Below are 23,039 nucleotides of genomic sequence, written 5' to 3' on the forward strand. Positions count from 1 at the left end.
AAGTACTCACATGAAAATCCTAAAGAAACAGCTCTGTCTGTATCAATAAAAAGAACATTTCTAGAGAGTGCATTTAGTTTCTGTGTCCATGTCCCGGAACACTTCCCAGGCCTAAACCCTGCTCTGGAGGAGCTCTTCTTTCTCTCTCCCTGTCAGCCCTCTGTCGTACCTTGATGAGGATCTCCAGCCTCTGCAGCCAGTCGCTGTGGTTCTGGAAGAGATTCTCCAGTTTCCAGATGTTCTCCAGCAGGTCGGCTTCAGTGGACGCCTCGCCCAGGGTCGGCTGGAGGATCCGAGAGCGCTCCGACATCCGGGTCACGTTCTCCATCGGCACCTCCTGCCGCTTCGAAGACACCTGGGAACGAGAGACTGGGGAGGGAAAGAGAAAGAAAAGAGTGAGAGATTTATTCTGGGTGTTGACTCAACGATCCCTCGGGTCCCCAAATCGAGTATAATTTAGCATCCATCACTACTGTCAGCTTGGACCCAGCCAGCACTTTAACGCAGAGCAGATGTCCATTAAGTCGCTCGCTCTAATTTCGATCGTCTATTCTAGCGAAATGTATTGTTTTTTAAAATTATGACGGAAATATTTTTGATGACTTCAAAACTAGTTTCCAGAGTTGTCTCACTGTAAATAGACGTATAGATTCCTAGTGATGGGACGAGGACTGCATTTTACTCAGGAACTATATGCACAATTTTGAGGTACTTTTATACCAGTTTATACTCCATTGAGAAATATTAATTACGTAATTAATATTTTAACTATGCTTTCCAGTTACATCAGAAAAGATAGGATGAGCGTAGTAAATACAACACACTGTATTTTAAAAAGTGATTATCTTGTCACTCTATGGAGGAAGCCCAACTAGAACAGACTTTTACTTATTTATGTATTTTTTACATTGTAGGATTGGTACTTTTACTTCAGTAAAGGGTTTGAGTACACATGTTTTTGTTTACCTGTGCTGTCACAGTTGAGCTCCACACCTTCCTTTTATTAGTTGTTTTCATCCTGTCACTTTCCAGTTCCTATTTCCCATCTCGTCAGTCCAACTCCCTTCACCTGTTCTCTCACCTTCCTCTGGCCACTCCCACCTCATCAATCCCTCATTCCCTTCACCTGGTCCTCATGCCCGTCTCACCTGTTGCCCATTCCCTCATTATTCCCTGTCTACTTAGGTCCCCTCACTTGCCATCTGCCACATTGTCTTGTGTTTTCTAGCCCAAGCCCTCGCGCGTTAGATGTGTTGATATATTTACCTTCGCATTCTGAGAATGCGGAAGGTTATGTTTTGATCGCTGTGTATTTATTTATTTGTATGTGTTATTTGCATAACTCAAAAAGTATTAAACTGAATCGCATGAAATTTGGTGGGATGATTGGTTATTATCCGGGGAACATTTGATTAGATTCTGGGATCGATCGGGTCAAAGGTCAAGGTCATGAAAAGGTCAACATCATCTTTTTACCATAGCGTGGTCAATTTGTATCCAATTGGCATGCAACTAATGCCAAAATGTTCACATGACATCAAGCTCCCCACACTCTCATGCCAAGTACCAAAAAAGTGGCTGGGGCGAAGGTATGCGCTCTACCGAGTGTCCGTTCTAGTTCTTCGTGTTCTGTTCCTGATTATTCTCAGAGTAAAGATCATTACTTGCAGTTCTGTCTCCCGAGTCGTGCTATTGGGTTCATACTAATCGCCCTGTGATGTACCCATTAAAATGAAAAACATTTTTATCTTGGTTTTGTCTTTAATTATAAAATCATCTACTTGTTACATTGTGTAATCTAATTCAGCTAAAATATAGATTCAATTAGAGGGACTTTTTGACGACATTGTAAATACACAAATCTTAACGAAACAGACACTTTTAAGAGTTTGTGGACAACATGATCTGAATTACACACATGTTGATTTAGTTACATCACATTTGCCAACAGTTAACATCTAACTGATGAAGCTTTGTTGTCTCTCTATTGGCTGTGGCATAAAGGCCACTTTTCCTTCTATGTACTTCACTGTCGCTAATGAGAAAAAGCTCCTCGGTTTCATGTTATGTTGAGAGCGAGTTGCGTGGTAACGGCTCGATAGCCTGGGAGATATTTTAAAAACCAGATCCTCAGCGTTACGCCATGACGACATTCTCTCTTCGGGACAGCCGGGACCAATGTGTGCAGAAGTCCTTGAAACGGAGGAAATAACAGCGGATAATAATTCCCCTGGCACATGCTGCATGCTCTTCGACACGGTGATGCCCCCCAAAAGTCCCGTGTCACAATACCTCTGAACGTTTCTGTATGCACATCTGCTTGCGTGTGGCTTCAAGCATGAGCATCAAGACCAAGACACATGTGCATGACTTCAGAGCAACGACAATTGCTGCAAAGCCACAGTGATGCAAACAAGCCCCATCTCAATTCCTGCTGATTATCTGTGTTAGGTTTATTCCTAATGACCTGAAAAACAAAATAAGCCCAAATCTGCCCACTAAACAGAGCGCTTAATTGCTAAATGATGGTCTCTCAACATTGGTGAACACACGCAAAGTAGAGATAAACCAGAACCCCGGATGAGTTTCTCAGCAGATCTGGTGCTTCAGGGTGAAGAGGAAAGGAGGAACGACGCATATTCTTTCTCTATTGTTCTTTATTGTCTCTATTGTTTTACTCCTCAGCTCATTTTTCCAAGTCATTTGCTTGTGACCGTAATGCTGTATGGTTGATCCTACTTTTTTGTTCCGCTTGTGGAAATTGAGTCAAACTGTCGAGGTATCTGAGCTTAAGCTGGCACAATAAACCTACTCATGTCTGGGTTACCGGCACGTGGGCACTGCAGCAGTTGAAAGACATCGCAGGTACTATTCGCAATTACTGCGAGTTTTCTTAAGAAGGCAACTCCTCATGTTCAGACTTTATCATCCCCAAAGATATACAGAGTGTCTCAACCAGATCAGGTACAACAATGGGCGTCATGACGACATTCGATTGTGTGCATCAATCCGGGACACTCTACAGAAAGAGTAGTGGGTTTATTTTGTTGGGAAGCGTCCCCTCATATAATCACTGAAAAAAACCACCAAAAAAACCCAAAAACCTTAACCTGACAAACAGATTTGAACAGGAAAGAGCCAAAAAGATTTTTTTTGTTTTTCAGGCTTAAGAGTGGAACGTACGGGACGTCCAGCTGCTGGAGGGCATGCACCCGTCTCACTCTCAACACACTCCTGTCTCAGTCACAGTAAGAAAACACACAGAAAATGACTTAATTAACTCATTATAACTTATAAGAGGCTGTTATTTTAATGTTGAATACCTACCAATATGAGCACTATTAGCGCCTTTCCTGGCATACCTCTAAACATCTACAATCGTCTAATCTGACACAGTGACTATCGTAGCAGATGCAATATTATGTTGTTTAAGCCTGGCATTAAAGAGGTCGGAAAGGTAACAAGAAGAAGGATGAAAACAAGAAGGACGTGGAGAAGATGAGGGGTACAGCACCACTTTGGGGGTTCTTGAAACTCTTCATGAAAAGCATCGTGGTCAGCATGAAATCTGGTCTTAAGTGTTCCCAACAGCAACCTAACATACGTACATGGATACCACATTTCTGTTAGATAATCTTGTAAAGACACTTGTAAAGTTAGAGATGGAGCGGCGGCACAGAGATTAGTGTTAACGTAATCCAACAATGGTTTACAAATGTTCTGAAATTCGTCAAGGGAACCGCGAGGTGGCTTTTTCTAAGTCTAGGTGCAGAATTGCATTTCTTAACCGCAAAGTGTTTCAGGGCTGTGGGTTCTCACAGTTTAGGACAACTGTGTGCTATTAGAGTGAAGACATGGACATTGTTATCATATCTTGTTGCCAGAGCGCATTTGAAAAGACTTTCCTCCTCATGTCTCGCTGATTACATCGCCTGAAGGAAGTATCAATCAGCATTAGAAATCCCTCTCCACTAATTAATGTCGGTGGAACTGCAGCGTTGTTAACATGGAGAGCTCTGCATATACGATCAACCTGACCACAGAGGTCAGGGTCAGGGAACAGAATTGGGATTTAAGCTTTTTCTATTTCCACCCATCACTAAAGCAGTCAAAATTGGTTCTTTTGGCCAATTGAGGGCAGCAGAAAGTGAGATATTAACACTTTATACATTTGCTATAAGTTACAGCAATTGTAATTTTTTTCGGGCAAAGTTAATGGTATTTTTAATCATTCAACAAAAAAGAAAAAAAGACAAAAAATTGACATTTATACAAATGTAAATGTTTAGAGAAGCAGGAAGCGTCTTGAACTGTAAATCAAACTGCAGCCGCTCCAAATGTATAAGAAGAGTAGGGAAAAGGCAGATAGAACTGTTCTTCTCCTGAACTCATCAACTCTGTGTCAGACTGCTATTGCGTAACAACGGGAGAGATGGGCGGGTGTTATATAACTTCAGCCGAAGATGATGAGAAATTGACAAAGGAGATCCACATGTCTGACGAATCCAGTTCAAACCTCTCAGCGCAGCTCGTAGGATGGGAAAGTCATTGTTTTTTTGTTCCCACTAAGCTCCTATTCTTTCCTCTTTATTTCACACACATACGGGCATTGATGGCATATTCTAAACGGATTAGTCCAACGATTTAAAAGATTTACAGCTTCATGGTCTGTGGGTTCTTCTTTGGAGTAGAGGACATTCATGAATCAAATGTTGGGAGAGCGGTCCAGCACAACAGCTGGACCTGAAGGGTTCTGAATCCCTTCAGTTCTGAATGGCTTCAGAACCGTTTGTTCGTCACAGGGCCGAGCTATACGCTTCAGGGGGATCATACGACCTGCAGGCGTTTTAACTGGATTTAATATAGTTAGCAGTAAACAAACAAAACATTTCTTAAAAGGAGAGTGCAACAACTGCCCACCAACTTGAAAGATATGAATATTTTTTAATTATTAATATACTGCAGTGAACTAACACTAAAATGCGTAAAGCGTGATCCAAACTAGTCGGCAGAACTTTTATTTTTGGCATTGTGCTTTTCTGAAAACGAGATACGTAACATGTTGCGGATTCTGAACCAAAAACAAGTTTCATGAATATATCTTGAATCGGCATCGTATCATGCCTGTCACATGCTTCACATTGTTAAACAAGTTGAGTTGAGGCAACACAATTACTTGGTTAACGTTTGATTTAAAGAGTGTTGTAAATGTACAAAGAGCTTCAGTAGGAACTACAAAGAGTATCTTTCACACACACATACAACGTATCTTGATATACTCGTGAGGACTTTCCTTCGACTAAATTTGGTTAAATTCATTAGTGCATTTAACATGGACATCTCACCGTAACTTTACTTTAGCGCTACCATCCTAATCCTAACTCAAACTTGCCCTAAAGTCTTCATCCCAAAATGTAATAGTTCTGTCCACATAAAGAAGGCGAACATGCACAATGTCACTCTGTGAACAGACGTATGTCTCCACAACATGGGTAAAACACGCCGCCGCCCCCACCCACACACCCACACTCCAACAAAAAGGCTGCACAGTGTCATGGTAAGGGAAGACCGAGGAGACAGAGGGAAGTCTATCAGAGCTGCATTCCTCTGTGGGTGTCACAGCGCTATTAGAGTGGACCCATAAGCACGACTCAGACAGGAGTAACAAAGAGGAATGTCTTTGGTTGGAAACAGGCTGGGTCAAAACCGGGAGATCAGTCGAAGAAGCAAACAAGGCGGGGCAGAGAATCAGAGGTCAGAACAGGCAGGTCAGGAATATACTCTAATAACGCTGGAGAACTTGGCACGAAAACACAAGACAACCTGGCAGAGGACAAGAGCAAGTGAGGGAGCTAAATAGTGAGGGACTAATGAGGGGATGGGCTGCAGGTGAGAAGGGCGTGAGGACCAGGTGAAGATAATGAGGGACTAACGAGGTGATCAGAGGCAGGTGAAGGGAGTTGGACTGACGAGATGGTGTAACAGGATGAAAACAACTATTACAAAAAGGAAGGCGTGGAGCTAAACTGTTACAGTGGGCACAGCAACCACAACATGGTCCCTTTGTGTTATGCCTCATGAACTCCATACGCATATTAAGCATGTGGAGTTCATGAGGATGAACGTGACTCATCCTGCGTTTCTTTGATGGGATCACAATGCTTTCCTCTCATGATTTAATAAGGTAATCATCGGTATGACTGTGGTTGGGATCTGAACATGTTTCCACTCACACACATTCTTACTGATTCTCTCTTAGTTTCACAAAGGACAGGAGACGGTGTAAGGATTGTTTGTGTGTGTAAACAACGTCTCGTTTATAAAATGTTGAACAAGTCAAATATCCTGCAGTGCTCTGCGGCTAGGTATTGCGCCCATGGTTACTAATCTCCCCTTTCAGCTCTCAGAGGAGTGTTCACCTGTGTGTGTGTGTGTGTGTGTGTGTGTGTGTAGCCAAGTACAGAAATAAGCATCATGTGTGAAGTCAAGTTTCTTTTGTGTGGACTGATATCAGACTAGAATATGACGGTTGGCCTGAGAAGTCTACATCAGCAATGATTACCAATAAATCCCAAAGTACAAGTAGAAACCGTCCACAGAGAACCGGAGGGGTCTTCTCACCGTTAAAGACAGACAGTATTACTCTCCTCATGTTTGCACTAGACATAAACAGCCTGTAAATGCATGCTCTGGACAAGCAGCGTGGCTATGTACGTACATGTAAATATTGTTCATTGCACTGTTGGCGAAGAAGAAATCTCTTGAAAGACAAACCACGTCGGGCAGGACACAGATCAGACTTCGAGGACCTCCAGAAAAATGTCCGTGCTATTTAGAAACCCTGCTTATGTTGGTTGGTCAGTTCCAGCTTCTCTGCATGTGGTCATGGTTGACAACATAGTGTTTTGAAACATTTATATTCTTCTATTTTTTGTGATCTAGAAACATTTTCCCCGCAAGCGAACCCGCACCTCACCACAGCTGTGGCCCACAAAACGAATGAAAGAATGTAAACGTAGTTACTCGAATGCTCGACTATAAACTAACCGTGACGCTGTACAATTTGTGGTACGACCTGTGAAAACACCACAATAAAGAAGCAGAACACATTGTGTGTACACAAGTCTTTAATCACTCGACCTCCATGAACTCGTCAGACATGGCGGAAAAACTTGTGAAACGACTTCCGAGCTCTCCCGGCTTCCTCCTCCTTGGATATTGACCTCCCGAGGAGTGAAACGGAGATGTTTTTTGACTCTACTTTGTCCAAAACATCTCGTTGGAACAGAGCTTATGCAAACATGCCGCGATCGTCCAGTTGTCCAACACAAACGCAGAAACAATGAAAGAGCCAGAGCAAACATTCTTGTGAGCCGGGTCTGGTTTGTGGAGGACCTGGAGCGACCCCTCTGAACAAAGCATCAAGTTTGGAGGAATGGTGTTCGGTCGAATTTTAAATGCAATCCGGACAAGGCGCATGTTGTTGCGATCGCGCGGACACGAGTTGTGCGCGGCGAGGTTCCACCTCTACTTTTAGCTTCGCTGCAGAGACGACTTCCTGTCTTGGCATGGAGCGTTGGCCCAGGACAGATATTGTGCATTGCATATTCGTCCGTGAATGTTGGACCCGGGCTTGAACTACTTCCCTTGTGTCTGTGAAATAGCTGAAATGAATTCAACATTCGCAGACAATGTAATGTAACTCTAAAATACTAATCCAATTTCGTGCAGGTTTCATAACTGACCAGCTAGAGCTGAAAGAGATCTGACCTGGAAGGAGAAAAATAACAACCTGGAGAAATATTCAAACGTATATTTACCACATGTGTCGGCGACCAATGGTCTAAAGTTCTAAACACAATCTTTTGGGGTTTGACAACCATTTTTTAATACCCCTCTAATAATGAGAATAAATAACAAATCAAATATGGACACCACTGTCAGTGTTTTCATGGAAGTGAGAGACACAGCAATACCAGTCCCCCTTCCACCGGACTGAAACCGACCCTCATCCCACTTCACTTTGAGGGGATGCCAACGGCAGGAAGGAGGGGAGGAAATAAAGAAGAAAGAGTCTTTTTGTGAACTGCAGACTCAAAAGTCTTCCAGCAGTGAATGAGAATGAAATTACAGGATATTTGAACTCACACATGTCATTTTGCATGGACGACTGCAAAAGACGAGATTCATATCCGGAGTGAGGCTCAAATACCATTATCTGCTTTAACCCTTTGATACACAAGCTATGCAAACCCCCTTCTAAAGGCACAACACGGGTCAAGAATGACCCGCATTGGAATAACATGTGAAAGGAATACGGGTCATTTTGGTCGTGTTGTGCCTTAGAAGGCTCGTGATACAACAAATTATTTTTATTAAAAAAAGGAAAATGAAATTAAGAATTTGTGATGATCAAAAACAAGTTAGTGTTCCTGGATTTCTGAATGATGAAATGAGTTTATTGCAAAGATATGTACGGTTAAAACTCCGTCAGGTCACTTTTGACCCATGTTGTGTATCAAAGGGTGAAAAGACAAAACGTGTGTGAGACAAACAAAGTCTTTTGTCTATAGTCTCTTTAGCTTTTTGAGTTTAAGCTATTGGTTCAATGAGCAAAAAACTTGAAATGAAAAAGTAACTTGCCAAGTTTGACCCCCACCGACGAGGAGGAGGGTGAAGAGAGGTTTTATGGGAACTGCGGGAACTGTGGCCTCGGTAAACCGCTGGTGTCACATCCAATCCGTCATTGTATTTCAGCGAATATAAACGCAGATTAAAACTTATTTGACAGTGATGCATTAATGTTTAAAGTTATTGTCTGCAATATGGCTCCATCTGAAGAAAACAGATTTAAGCTATTTGGTTGTGATTCTCCGGGAATGGTGCCACCATCACTAAGACCACATGTCTGGCCCGGGTTCACCAACCCGCTGCATGCAACCCAACTGCTGCTACGGGTTAACGCTTCGTCATCGCTCTGCAGCAAACGTCCCTGTTAAACCACAATTACGCTCGATCTATTATGATTATTATTTCTAAACAGAGATGTTGAATTTGAGTTATAGTTTACTGGCTGAAATGTTTTAACTGAAAATTCAACAAAGCAGATGTTTGTGAAGGAAGAAACAGTCATCTTTTTGTTTGTTTAGTCATTTTATGGAGGGTTGAACAATAAAGTGTCTCCACTTCTGCAGTCGTGTTGGAGAGGTCGTGTGTGTGTGCGCGAAGTTCAAATTGTAACTCAGCTGCAGGAATGTCCGAATGAAGTGACAGCGGCGGTGCGGCTTTTGTTCGATTTCTAAGCGTGGACCCTGTGTGATGTGGCAGACATCAAAGTGAGGCTCTTGCTGTGAGAGGCTCAATGCCTTAATATGTGTGTGTGTGTGTGTGTGTTGTGTAAAGCTCAGGGCAGACAGAGCACAGGGGGCGGATCCCCAAGCTCAGGTTGGAGGAGGTGATCAAGGGAGTGTACTTCCCAGTGCTGCAGCCTATCGGCACATGTTAGTGGTCACACCTGCAGCTCATCAGGTAATTAGAGGGCGCAGATCTTCTCTCCGCACTGGGAAGCAGCAGGAGAGACGGAGTGAACAGGAGACAAGGAGAGAGGAGAGAGGAGGTAGCCAAGTACACTCACCTCTCTCCTCTGCTCTGCCCACACGGGACAAAGGAAACGTCTCACAGCAGGCGTGAGACCGAAGGCCAAAGAACCCGACAGGGAGGAATCATTTGTCGACTGTTTGCCCCCCCCCCCCCCCAATTCCCCTATATGCCATTTATTAAAGGACACTTTTTGTTATGCTGTCTCTAAATCTCCTGATTTTGTTCTGAATCTTGCCTCCCAGTCCCCCGGGTTGCCAGTGTGTGTGTGTGTGTGTGTGTGTGTGTGTGTGTGTGTATATTAGACACAAAAGGACCTGTTTTCTGCCTCGTTGGGGTGTCTGTGTGTTTCCTGGAGTGACGTCGGAGGCATTTAAATGAATGGATCTACTGACTTTCATCTCTCAAACCAAAGTTCTAAGTCCCTCCTACGTTTAGATTAATAAATGCTTCAAACACATACCGTGCAGGCCATAGTTTTTTGATGGACTTCATGGTCTTTTAAAACCTGTACCGACACTGAACATATTTATAAAGTTAACAAGGTTGTTTGTGCCGTGAACGTTTTATTTAATCTTTGCCGACACAAAAGGCTTACAGCAACCATAAGGTCTATATAACTGTAATGTGTGCAAACAAAGCAGTTGAAGGTTCATTTAACATCAAGAAACAGACTTCATGGCTCAGACACTCTTCTTGACGTGCACAGTCCAAATGTGGAAGGAACTACGATTTTTTTTGACATTTAAAGAGGTACCGTGTTCACTATTTAGTCATGAAGCAGCGACACTGAACAGGAAGCACTTCAAACGTAGCAACTTGTGACCTGACGGACGTTAACATCAATGTTTCCCCACATTTTTAATCCACTGTCCAAGTTGTCGCCCCATTAAACCCAGTTGGACACTGGCAGCCACTAAACACCGAGACGCCGGCTCTACTAATTTTATGTAGTAGTTTCTTTGGACAGCACTTGGTGTGTGTGTTTATCAGACTCCAGCTCAGTCTTTGGAATCTGTTGTTGCTTAATTAGTCTGCTTGTAAAATCCAAAATAAAACTAATTTACGTGGCCCCTATCATGCTCTTGAAATCCCTGAAGCCTAAAACACCCCTCCAGCCGATTAAAAGGAAAAACCTGAAGCTTTTATTTGAGTTGTTTAAGCACTGCAGTGTTCCCCTTTATTAAACCTCATGAACATGTTTGGCTTGAAGCGGAGCTGAATGTCTGTTGCTCTGCATGTTTACAACTTTTCAAAGCCAGGGTGTCAGCTGGCCACGATAAGGTGTTGCATCAGAATGGATCGGACTACAAAGGACGCAGTGGTGAAGTGAGGGCTGCAAGAACCTGAGCGAAGGGGAAATATATGAACATCCAATCAAAGGAAACGAGGTACCAACATCACCTGTGAGCCATATCAGGATATGTTTATTATATTTACCAGAAGTGTGATTTAATGTCCGTCATCACTCTTTGTTGCACTTTATTTCTAGAAATTCAGTTTACATGAGCAGGACTGGAGCTCGATACAATAACAACCTCTATATAATGAAGAGGTACCAAAGGAACGACTAAAGCACGAAAACGGGATACAAAAAACGCATATAAAGCAAAAATATAAATCGACGAGTGAGGGTGAGAGAAAGAGAGAAAGAGAGAGGGAGGTCCAATTAGTCTTGACATGTTAATGGTTTGACTTTGACAGCTTGAATGAAGCTGTGCCCTGACTTTTAGGACCCCTCTTGTTGAAGAAAAGACTGACTTTTGTCTGTGTGTGTGTCTGTGTTTGCGTGTGTGTCTGTGTGTTCCTCTTATGATGGGAACACTGGATCCTCTCCAGACTCCTTTTTCCAGAAAGGACGACGACCACGTAGAGAAACTCATTAGAAAAGGCTTTATGTTCTGAGAGTCAATTTAGGGGCCCTGGGACTCTGTGTACATCTGTGTGTGTGTGTTGTGCCAGTCATGAATGTGGTCTCAGAGTATTCTGTGTGCATAAATCCCTGTGTGGGGGCTTGTGTCGGGAGGAATGTGTGTCTTTTCTGTTTTGCATTCCTGACAGTATGCAGATGTAAGCATTTAGTGTGGATGTGTTTCGACGATTGTGCGTATAATCAAACGTTTGTGTGCTTTGGTTTTTATTTGCGTTCATGCTCGCACTTCTCCACACATGTATGAGAGATTATGTGTCTATGTATCGAGGCATGAAAAAGTGTTTCTTCTGGTGCATGCTCCTGGTCGACGATGGAGGATGTCTGATGTAATGCAAACAGACCGTGATCAGAAACACTTTGCAAAAATGTTGATAATTTCCACAGGAGGTTTAAGACTCTTAAAGTTCGCCTTTAAAGCCGTTAGGAGTGCCACTTCACGGTGTCAGGTTCATCCTCTGAGCGTTCTTCCGAGGACAAATTTAGCCAGACGCATCTGGTCCACATTAAAGACATGTTGTGAAAGAGCCTGTGCTTTCTGGAATAACATCAATGTAATCTAAAGGTTGTGGCTTTGGTCAAATCTGTCTGAATTATCTTTGATGGTCGAGTATGCCAATGTCTCTGCCCCCCCGCCAGTGTCCCACAGATCCAATGGTTGGAGGTTTTTAATGGGAGAGTAAGTATTCAGCAAAAAATATCTTCCGGGGCTGTACCAATGATATATAATTTAATAAAAACAGGTTAAAGACAGCATGGCCCTGAAATAAAAATAAATGTTAAAAAGTGAAACTGACCACCAAACGAAAACTGAGGTTCAGGTTAGGGTTGAATTATAATTTATCAAGCCTGCAATGTGCAGTCTTTAGCATCAGCAAACACCCTTTTATAGAAGCCCTTGACCTAAAACCTCATGGCTCAACAGAATAGACAAACCCATGAGCAAGTCCACGGGCTGTGGCTAATTCAGACATACATGGGTCTCTTTTAAAAGCTGGGCAGATTCAATGTGCTCTATTGGTTAAATATAACATGGGAACCAATGTTGTACAATGTACATTTTAACGTGAGTTGTAGTTTTTATGTGCTTTGTTTGTCAAAGGTTTACATTTTTAATAAGGAGTGCTGTAATGGATGATGATTTGTCTCACTATACTACAGGTGTTTTAACATTTTGAATTCGGGTTGCATCAAACACATAAGGAGAAACTCCACAGATGTTCTTCTGTCTGATCTCAAACATCCACAAACTGCAATATAAAAAAAAGAATGGTACATCACACACTGCAAAATATGATGTAGTTTGCAAACGAGTGGCAGAATGATATTACTAGTCCACCTTTACATCCTCAAGACACCGTGTTGTAGTGGGTTTATTGGGTTTCGTGGCCTCTTTACTTCATGGTGATTGCATGCACGCTTAGAGAAATTAAGCGTGTTCACGTGTGAAGATTATCTTCCTGAATAAGATACGTAGTATCATAAATAGGGGTCTGCAAAAATCTAAAATGCATCATCCTTGGAACACTCCGCTGTGATCCCATTCGGAAAGTACTGATGTGATCATCCAGATAATGTGGAATATTTTTAATGAATCAAACATCCATGCAGCGGCCCCGTTGAGTCTGCGAACAGACTGGATCGGTAGAAGCACATTCCCAGATAATCTAGGCCGGACCACGGTAACGACCCGGGTCCCAGACCAGAGACGTAGCCTCCTGACTTCAGCTCTCTCTCTCACTGAATATTTAACTAAACCAACTGCTAGGGTCAGAGCACAAATTAACTATAGCAGTAAAAGTTTATGTAAAACACAACCATAACAATGCTAACAAAATGCCGTTATCCAGTTACCACAAAGGAGACCAACATAACCTCAAGTTGTTTCAGGGCCCGCGGCCGACTCCCTATTTCTGCTTGGCAATAACAATTCTGTAGCCTATTACTAAAACACACAAACTCAAGCTCATAGATGTCATGGCTTTCAAAGAGTAAAAACAAACCCACCCATCATGTTTTCCAGCAGTTAACTGGCTGAGGAAAATGAAAAAAAAACAGTGCCAAACCTGTGAGCAGCATGTTTGCTGGAAAACATGACTCAGCTGCACCTACAGCACCGTAGAAGTTGCCGAGAGGCATGTAGGCAGCGCTTCAAGACCCGCGGCACGTGGGAGGAAAGTAACTGGACAATTTCATCAACCGTATCTGTAAAATGTATCACGAGGTGTTGGCAGCACTCTCTGGCCAAAAAGCAACACAGGAATATGAGAAAATAATCAAGTTATTGTAATAGACCGTAGCATTATCATGTGAGCACTTTGCTAGAAAATCGTTTAAAATAAATGGTTCTGCTCTGCTGTAAGAGAACCAAAAAACTTTTTTTTTAATAGAGTGCATGTACCTTTTGCATGATCCAAATTGTTTATACAATTGTAATGAATTGTCACTGCAGCATGCATGGTACTCTACTTAAAAAAAATTCTAATCTTAAACCTGCTGGAACATTGGAAAATTATCCATCGTTCTATTTTTGGGTGCAGGACTCAAATTAAATCAATATAACAGAACTGGCTCTGGAATGTTACTTAATTTGAACACTTATAGCCACATGTGAAAACATCTATTTCTGTACTATATATATATTCTGCTGCTGATAGTTTTTTTATTTGTGTTAATGCAGAAACACGAAAAACAGCTGATTCAGATAAAACTCTGCATCTGGTTTCTTTTTAGAAAAGTTGAGAAAAGTTAATCTCTTTTTTTTACGTGTGATTTGGACCGATCAATTACAGCCAAGAGGAGGTGTGGTTTACAGCAATGTTGCCAGATACTGTAGAATAAAGATAATTTAAGAGACGCCGAAATCAGCTTCCAACTTTTAATCCTAGAATTTAGGCAACTAGAATTACAACTGGCTTCAAGTTTCTGTCTCCGCTTTTTGGTTTCAGAGTATTAACAATGAAAATATGTGAAAACAGATGTTCCCTTTTGCAAGGAAGGAGGTGTGTGAAGATTTGTAGTATATACTAGCCAAAAACCATTTAAACACAATATTTCCCTCCTCATTTATTCTGGGTTCTGTTCTTTTGTATTTAAATTTGAACCTAACCTGACTTTCAATACTATGCAGGACACTGGGCAAGACCTTAATAATGTTTAAATAAGTAGCTGAAATGATCACTGACAGGAAATGTTTTCTGAAGTACAAAAAACTTCGTAACCCCCCCACACACACACACAGAAAGAGACTCACAACCTGTGCCCGCATGTGGACTGAAACGCCGCCATTCACTGGGCCTTGAACCTCTAAACAGCATTCTGGCACTTCCCACTGGGATTCAACACACTCAAAGTGTCCAGCATCTCAACAATGAAATGGTCAACTTAAAACGGAAAGAAAGTACAAGAAGAAGTACAATATCGTGTCACTTGTCGCAGTCCGTAGCTTCACCATTCTAGCTAACGGGACTCGAAGAAGGAAAACGATGCACGGAAACTCTCTTCGCGTCGGCAGCGTGCGGTGACCTGTGTGCTCAACGCACGCTTCAGGTCAGAGGAAAGTCTGCTGCTCGGAGTCTGGACACGTAAACAAGGAGCGAGGAGGGAAACTGTTCTCGCTCGTACAAACGCAAACCAGGCCGCTGGCTTTCCTGGGACCTCAAGTCTTTAAGAGTCGCGTCATGCCAACCGGCATGAGCAGCTTCCACGCCGAAGAGACCCAACATGTCGGTTCAGCAACGGTCCTCCTCTTGAGCCGAGTCAGCCAAAACAAGTGCCTACAAAGACAGAAGCCTCTCCAGCAGGCGCCTCTGAGATGATAAAAGTCTGGGTTCTGGCTCCTGGCTATCTATGGGAATGGAACACGTGACCTTTGAACTTTGGGCCAATCGCTCTGCTCCTATCGACATGCAGATAAGCTCGGAGTCATAATGGGATGATAAGGCAGCTCTTCACCTCATGGTGAATGGAGCACAAGCCATTTTTGGTCCCATCAGTCCCTACTTGTATCCCCCCCTCCCCCCCCCCCCCTTCACCTTTCCAAAAACTAAGATTTAGGATCAGATGTCTTGACACACAGAACACTACACTGCACGTAATCTTGCCATGCATGCAGATGTTTTCAAACCGAGATGTGACATTATCACGCTAGTGCTATGATGTATGGGTGTGTTTGAATTCACGGGAGACGCTGGCCGAGCCCTGAAGTTGGGAGGAAAGCCAAAGGAGGCAACGTAAGAGCTGGAAGAGCAACAACAACAAAAAAGTTGAGTGAGAATTTTAACAAAAAGCAAATGTGGATAACACAGAGCTGAACCTGTGTCCACGTTGGAAAACTGGCAGCTGCTGCTCGTGTGTTTGTGCGTCCACTGTGTGTGTATGTGTGGCGAATGGGCCCTCCCGAACAGTTATGCTGGAGCCACTTAGCTTTTGGATGGCCAGCATTTAATTTAAGAGGCCGGTTGAAAAGCCCGGTTTGATTGCTTTTCTAAAACAACTTGTTCGACAGGCCTTAAAGAACCAAATACCTCTGTGACGACGTTGAAGTCGATCCAAACTCTGAACTGCATCTCTGCGCCTGGGAACACTGGCACCGGCCGTGTGGTTACGCCGTGAGCACGGGAGGCTTGAAATGAATTTAGGATTAGAGCAGTGAATTCCTCCAGGATGCGGGTTTGAAGCCAGGCGTTGTTTAAACCCGTTTCTGGGTCCGTCGCTTATCTTCCGTCCTCCTTAATTGTTCTACTCTTTCAACTTCTTTCCTTCGCTCTGTGTCTCTGTCAGCCTCTCTGTTTCTTCCTCGACTCGAATAACAGAGCTGGCATTTTACAAGGAGGCCACAGGGTCTGCAGAAAGTAATAGACGTAAACCCGGAGACACACACACACACACACACACACATTCATTAATTCACTACATTTCCACATTGCAGTCTCACTTCGTTTGTGCCTATCATCAAGACATTTGAAGTACATTATTTTTGCCTCATCTAGCTTGGGGAGCAAGTATTGAAAATGATTTATAGCTAGAGAAGTCAGGGTCTCTGAGCAAGGCACTGGAGCTTTACTAGCTATAAACAGATGCATATGCATGTAGAATCTATCAGCGATGGGATCAGATTTGTCCTGGGGTGGATTGTGGTTTTTTCTTTGATGTCCGAGTAGCATTGAGTCATCGTGTTTGAGCAGGCGTTGGTTGAATGCCGGTTAACAGTCGAATTGGAGAGGAGAGGAGGTGGAACGCATCCACCGAAATGCAATCTGGGAAGCCGCCGCCGACGTTGATGATTTAGTTTCTTTATCGTTTTGAAATAAGCTCGTAAACTGGCTACAATCCGGTCGCACACGTCATGTCTGAGTTGCTAATGGGACTGTTCAGAATAACCGGCGCATGGAAGAGGAAGTCTTGGCCTGGATCTCTGTTATCTGTGATCCTGACGTCCGCTGGCTTCACGGGAACCCCAACGCGACAGGAGATACCGGCTCACAATCAGCACTGTAGTGAGCATCTTCTTTTTGTTTATGTGGCTGACACACTGTTTATTGGTTGTGCAACACATTATAATATTTTGAGAGATTTTTTGATCAATAGTGATGGAAAAGGGCAGCATGTGAAAAATAACCCCAAACTCTATGTTTGATGTGAAAAGCCTTGACTGTTTATGTAAACTCTTGCTCTCTATCCAAGACACTCTGCCCTGGAGCTTTCAGGTTTCTTTGTTGTGTCGGACTGCTTCCCGGTCCATATGCCTGATGGCGTATTAGACAGTGATTGGCTTTTGACTTTGTGATGTATTAAATCTACAGTAGATATTCTTCCTTTCCTTTAGGGTGTCTTCAATCTGAAAACACCCATCTAGTGACCTCTCTTGCATCCTCAATACAAGTCTTTTTTTTGTGGAAACTTACCAAGTCTTTTGTCTAATAAACTGACCAACATATTAGATTTAAATTCATTAAACTAGGTGAGAGAAGCCACCCACCCCAATAATTGTTGATTTTTGTTCCCGCCCAATGTCTTTTCGGTTAGACCATTATTGACCAAACGTTTGCTGTAGAAATGCATCGATTTGGCTCAAACTGAGTGTGCCTTGGTGGAAACACCAGAGGTCCATGATGTCACACACAAGGTCTGTAGTAGCATTGGAGAAAAGTTACTGTGAACTAATGTGCTGCATTCAGGGTCTGCAAAAATGCAAAACTCCAAATCCGGGGCAAAATGTGCCTAAGTTGAAAGCTTAAGATGCAAATCGATCATCAAACCTGTTTTTAACTTGATCTACACATAAGAGATGCCCAACGCTGAAAGCTGAATCCTCAAAGACAGCATACACCTGTATGACTAAGTTACATTCTGGTGGCCTTGAGCTCCCAGAAAATCAATTGTGATGCCAACCCATGAATCAGGCGAAGGGTGATGCTGTTTTTCTTGTCATCCCGGGAAGCCCTGCTGGAAAGCCGTCTCTATAGTGGACCACCCCCCCATGGATATTGAAACCTGGTCCTCCCCCAGCCATGCACAAGGAGAGCATGGAAACCACGCTGGACAAAGGAACCAGCCACCATCAGGCTTCATCTCTTCTCAGTCCTTCATGTTGCCGTCTAAAAAGTCAGACTTGCTCAAGAACGTTGTGACATACACTACCGTTCAAAAGTTTGGGGTCATCCAGACAATTGTGTCTTCCATGAAAACTCACTTTTATTTATCAAATGAATTGAAAATTGAATAGAAAATATAGTCAACACATGACAAGTTAGAAATAATGATTTATATTTGAAGTATTTTTTTTTTCTCAAAGCTCAAAAGGAAGGCCAGTTGTATAACTTAAATCACCACTAACTGTTGTTTCAGCTGTGCTAACATAATTGCACAAGGGTTTTCTAATCAGACATTAGTCTTCTATTAACATTAGCAAACACACACTACCATTAGAGTTGATGAGTGATAGAAATGGGATGGGGGCCTCTACACCTGGAGAAGATTTTCATTTACCAAGAACCCCCACCTAGAATTATTTACATTATTATTAATGTATTAATGTATTTTTTTTATTTTTATTTGAAAAATCTTAAAAAAAAATTTTTTGAAAAAAAAAAAAAAAAAAACTGCCATTAAACTTTTGAACGGTAGTGTATGTGACATCACATGTGGGAGTCGAGCTCAAACCGGTCACACATGCACAGCGCTGTGCGTTGGCAGCAGAAAGCACAAAGGTCAGTCGCACAACACACTTGGGAAAACGTCCAGGGACAAAGTGAAGCTGCATTAAGCTGCGCGACTTCTGGCATTGAAACATTATTATAAACTTCTCAACAGCAACGGCAGGAGCAATCCCAAGTGAATAAAGTCAATTAAATCACCAGCAGGACTTTTACATGACCAAAGTTTAGGTTACACATCAAATGATTGTTTTTATATTTTTTATGTGTGTGTGTGTGTGTGTGTTCTCAAAGCTAAACTAGAACAGACAGTTTAAGAGGGGGGTACGGTTTCAGACCACGTCACCACAGTGTTACCTTAGACTAAATACTTGGGTCATGTCTGTGTGTGTGTGTGTGTGTGTGTGTCCTTTATTACAATTCAACCTTAAGGAATGGCTGATGTCATCTGCACAATTGAGCTCTGAGAACAAAATATGGACATTCTGTTCTCTCCTCTCGGTCCACCTTCCTGTGTTTCTTTATTTTTACTCCTTTATTTCTCTCTCTGAAAGAGGCTAGACAAACTAGTGATTAAGGAAAGTCTCATGGAGAAGCTGAAAGAGCCTGAGTGCAGCGCCAGTGAATCATAGTCTATGGTGTTCAGCCATGCATACAACCCAGCTGGATTCAAATATTAATTTACAGCTCAATTTACTAGCTAGGCTGCTTACATCCTCGCTAATAACGTTTTTTGAAGAGTTGGGTCCCAAGAAAATAGAGTGACTAACTTATGAGATTTAAGTTGACTCTATTCAGGAAGTCTGCCAACTGTCCTCTTCTCTAGGGGAGGTCGTTCAATCGATAAATCTCTTTGACGGATTAAAAAAGAAAATACAAACATGGGATGCCAAATATACTTCGGAGATACTGTAGTTCATTTAAATGGGCTATACAGCACACATATTCTGTATATACTGTATATTCTGTCTTTCAGATATCTCCTCATCTCATTGTATGAGGTATTTCTTCATCTTTTTTGTCTCAGTATAATGTTATGTTATTATTGTGTGCGTAAATATATACATAGTAGACTTTAATTTATAGTTTTCTTATAATCTTCACTATCAGCAAGCATCGGACATAAACTATAGGTGTAATGAGGTCACGATCATCATCGACCAAAATCACTGCAACATTTACATATCATCCAATACTTGCTGTAAATAATCAAACTACAGAAACTGATTTAAAACAGCTATAACCAACATAAATGTATCTTAACTTGTTTCCCTTTTTTTGGGCTAATGTATAAACAGATGTATATGGTGAAAATGTTTATTTGCCACTAAAAACATCAAAATGTAGTACATTGATTTGTTGTTATTATTCCCCTCTACCACAATTCCCACTGGGTTTCACGCATGCCAAAGACATTACCAGCGAATGGAAGAGAAAGTCACACCCTACCTGCCAGGCAGAGTCCGAAGATGGTGAGGAACACCAGGATGTAGAGGGAGACGATGGCGTACTTGATGGCTGAGAGGGAGTTCATGTGAGCGCAGCACTGGTCCTGCTTCCTGCGACGCTGACCAGAACCTGACCGAGACAAACACCGAGATAAGGACCCGAAACAATACAGAAGTCCAAAGAGAATAGTAATGTGCCAATACATGTTGTGTCGTCGCATTATGCCAGGTTCTCGAATGAATACAACAGCAAGACGAAATAGAATTTTGGAATAAACATATTTTAAAACAAAGTGTGTTGATTAGTGTCTGGCACAGTGTAAAACAAGACAGTTTTCACAACAACAACGCCCATGTTTTCCGATTGCTTAGAAGTCTATATAAGGACAGGTGGTCGAAGCTTAAGCAGATCATTCCAACGCTCCCCCCCCCTTCTTTTTAAAAGATTAAAGCCAGACATTTACTGGTACGATAACCTACTGGGAACATAAAGTGAGATCAGACACTTAACACCTCATCATGACTGCATAGCACAACATCCTGTTGTTGTTGTTGTTCTTCATAGCATACCGCGAGAACGTAAACTTGATGACGCATAAGCACGCAGCAATATCGAACACATTCTCAGTTTACTGGTATAAAATATCCTTAAAACAAATATACATTGGAAAAGTAATTATGTCTGTATTTGGCAGAGCTAAATGATTTGTACATTATAGCAAAAGATAGTCACACACACACACACATACTTTTGTTTCACAGAATACACACAATTACACACAGAGCTATTGCAATCCTTCATGTCACCACTTAACACGCCTCTCAGGGTCAAACAGATGGTAGACGATCACTCTTGATGAACCTGACAAAGCACTGTGATGAAGTGTTCTTTCCTTGTGTCTGTGTGTGTGTTTGTGTGTTTGTGTGCGTTAGCTTGGCAGGAGGCAGAGATCAGGCTGTTGATGTTGAGGGACCCCATTCCCAAGAGGAGGTCAAGGGGATGAAGAGATTTCTGAAGGTTTTTTTTCGGGGTCACATCCATCATCCATTGTCATTGGATGAGGAATGCGATATTACTTTAAACATGTTTTCAGACATCAGCTATTGAGCGTTTTGTGTTTGTGAGTAACTACCCTCAACAACGTTCAAGAAATAAATGTCTTCCACAGTTTCTGGAACAAAAAGTCCTTGAGTTCTGATAGAAGTGGACAAAGGCAGAAGTCTCAGTTTGAGGCAGATTTGAGCTGCTGCCGAGCAAATCACAATTCACTTCAAAAATTAGTTTGACACTTTATTATGTTCACGCCCGATTGGCCTGAAAAGATCCCTGCAAAAAGGACTTGCATGTATGTTTATAATGCTACACATACAGTATGTTAAGCATGAAGCATGTATACTACAGAGATATGAAGCAACATTGTTGTTATTGTACAGTCAGCTTTGTCAAGTTCACACGATTACAAGAAGAAATGTGCACACACAAGTCATGTTAATGTTATATTCGGAGTATTTTCCAATATGTTTTCACTTTTACATGGCCTCTAGGTTTGAGGATTATTATTAATTCACCAAGGAGTTTAACAAATGTGTTACGGGTATGCTAAATGTCACCAAATCCAATTAACAACAGGACAAAGCTGCTACCGCGCAACGTAAGGATAGCATTGTGATTAGCTGCCGTGGTCTTATCTGAACCTTAACCTCACACTAAACCCCCACTGAATGATGTTTACTGGGCTAACGATATGCGAACTCTCAGCCATGGAAGAAAAGCTAGGTTGCTAACACAACTTAGCTAGCGTGCTTAGCCTACGTTAGGAGGTTACGTTGGAACGGGCGACACACTTTTGTCTTGTGTTTTTGGTTCGGAATAGGCAAGACATAGACATAACCTTCAAAAGTCTTTGGTAAGCGAATGTTTGCTAATGCTAAGCTCTTCTGTATGTTAAGAAGAGTCCAAAGCTTGACAGATGTCTAACGTCTAGTTGAGATTGCTAAACTACAGGAGGGAGGGGTTTAGAGAAGGTCAATGGACAACTGTTTGATGTCGCAGAAATACACCAAATATATATTTTAAAAACCCTGAATTAATCCCAAAGATATATGGCTAATTGGAAAACTAAACAAAACCCCAAAAAACCAAGGAAAAGGAAAAAGAAAGAAATGTCAATACAAATCTTCCTAAATAATGAATAAATTTAGGGATGTTTAGCTACAACTCGAGCCTAAATGACCTGGAAGAAAAACTGGACTAGAAGTAGATATTTTAATATCCCAGGAGACAACGTGAAAGAAAAACATTCTGATAAATATTACACCCGCTGGGATATTATGACGTTACGATGAGATTATATCTTCTTGTGAACAGTCATTATTTGGGCGTGAGTCGGGGTTTTGAATATAAACACTGATTTTGCAGCACGGCCTCCTGAGAGCACGCTTTCATTTGGACCGTGACAATCTGTCAGTGGACACTGGTGGATTGTTGCTGACTGACACACACACACACTTCCCTATGATGAAGAACACACACTCTTCCAGCGTAAGACAAATACAGCTGGCTCAGATGTGTCACATGGCTGGAATGTATAGGAACAGAAATTGCACTCGAAGCTGCTTCTCCTCTGGAGTTCAACTCGTGCTGAACTGAGAAAAAAACAAAAGCTGCACAGCATACAAACACCTTCATAAAAGAAAACGGGCATAATTAAACCCGTCTGGCATTTTAGGGAGAAACGATGGTATAGTGTCTTCTGAGCCACAGTGTATAGGACACACGTGCTTTTGTCTCAAGAGTTAGATGAGAAAATTGTTTTGATACCAATCTAATGTCTGGTCCTTTTAAATATGTGATTAGCATGGCGTGTTTATCACTGGAAGTATTTATAGAAGCATGTTTGATCAGAC

General features: G+C 42.1%; 1 protein-coding gene across 4 annotated transcripts in view; it reads right to left on the minus strand.

Annotated features, from left to right (window-relative positions):
- scara5 (scavenger receptor class A, member 5 (putative)) overlaps positions 1–23,039 on the minus strand; it is a 67,923-nt gene that overhangs the window by 37,771 nt on the left and 7,113 nt on the right. For 3 of the 4 annotated variants that reach the window (XM_056428081.1, XM_056428082.1, XM_056428085.1), the window contains exons 3-4: positions 20,134–20,262; positions 170–369 (exon numbers count right to left, since the gene is read on the minus strand). In XM_056428081.1, coding sequence (XP_056284056.1) covers positions 170–369; positions 20,134–20,262 — 329 coding nt within the window. The remainder of the gene's footprint in view (positions 1–169; positions 370–20,133; positions 20,263–23,039) is intronic. The other variant, XM_056428084.1, reaches the window with a different exon arrangement.

The sequence above is a fragment of the Pseudoliparis swirei genome, chromosome 12, assembly GCF_029220125.1.
Source record: "Pseudoliparis swirei isolate HS2019 ecotype Mariana Trench chromosome 12, NWPU_hadal_v1, whole genome shotgun sequence".
Classification (NCBI taxonomy): Eukaryota; Metazoa; Chordata; class Actinopteri; order Perciformes; family Liparidae; genus Pseudoliparis; species Pseudoliparis swirei.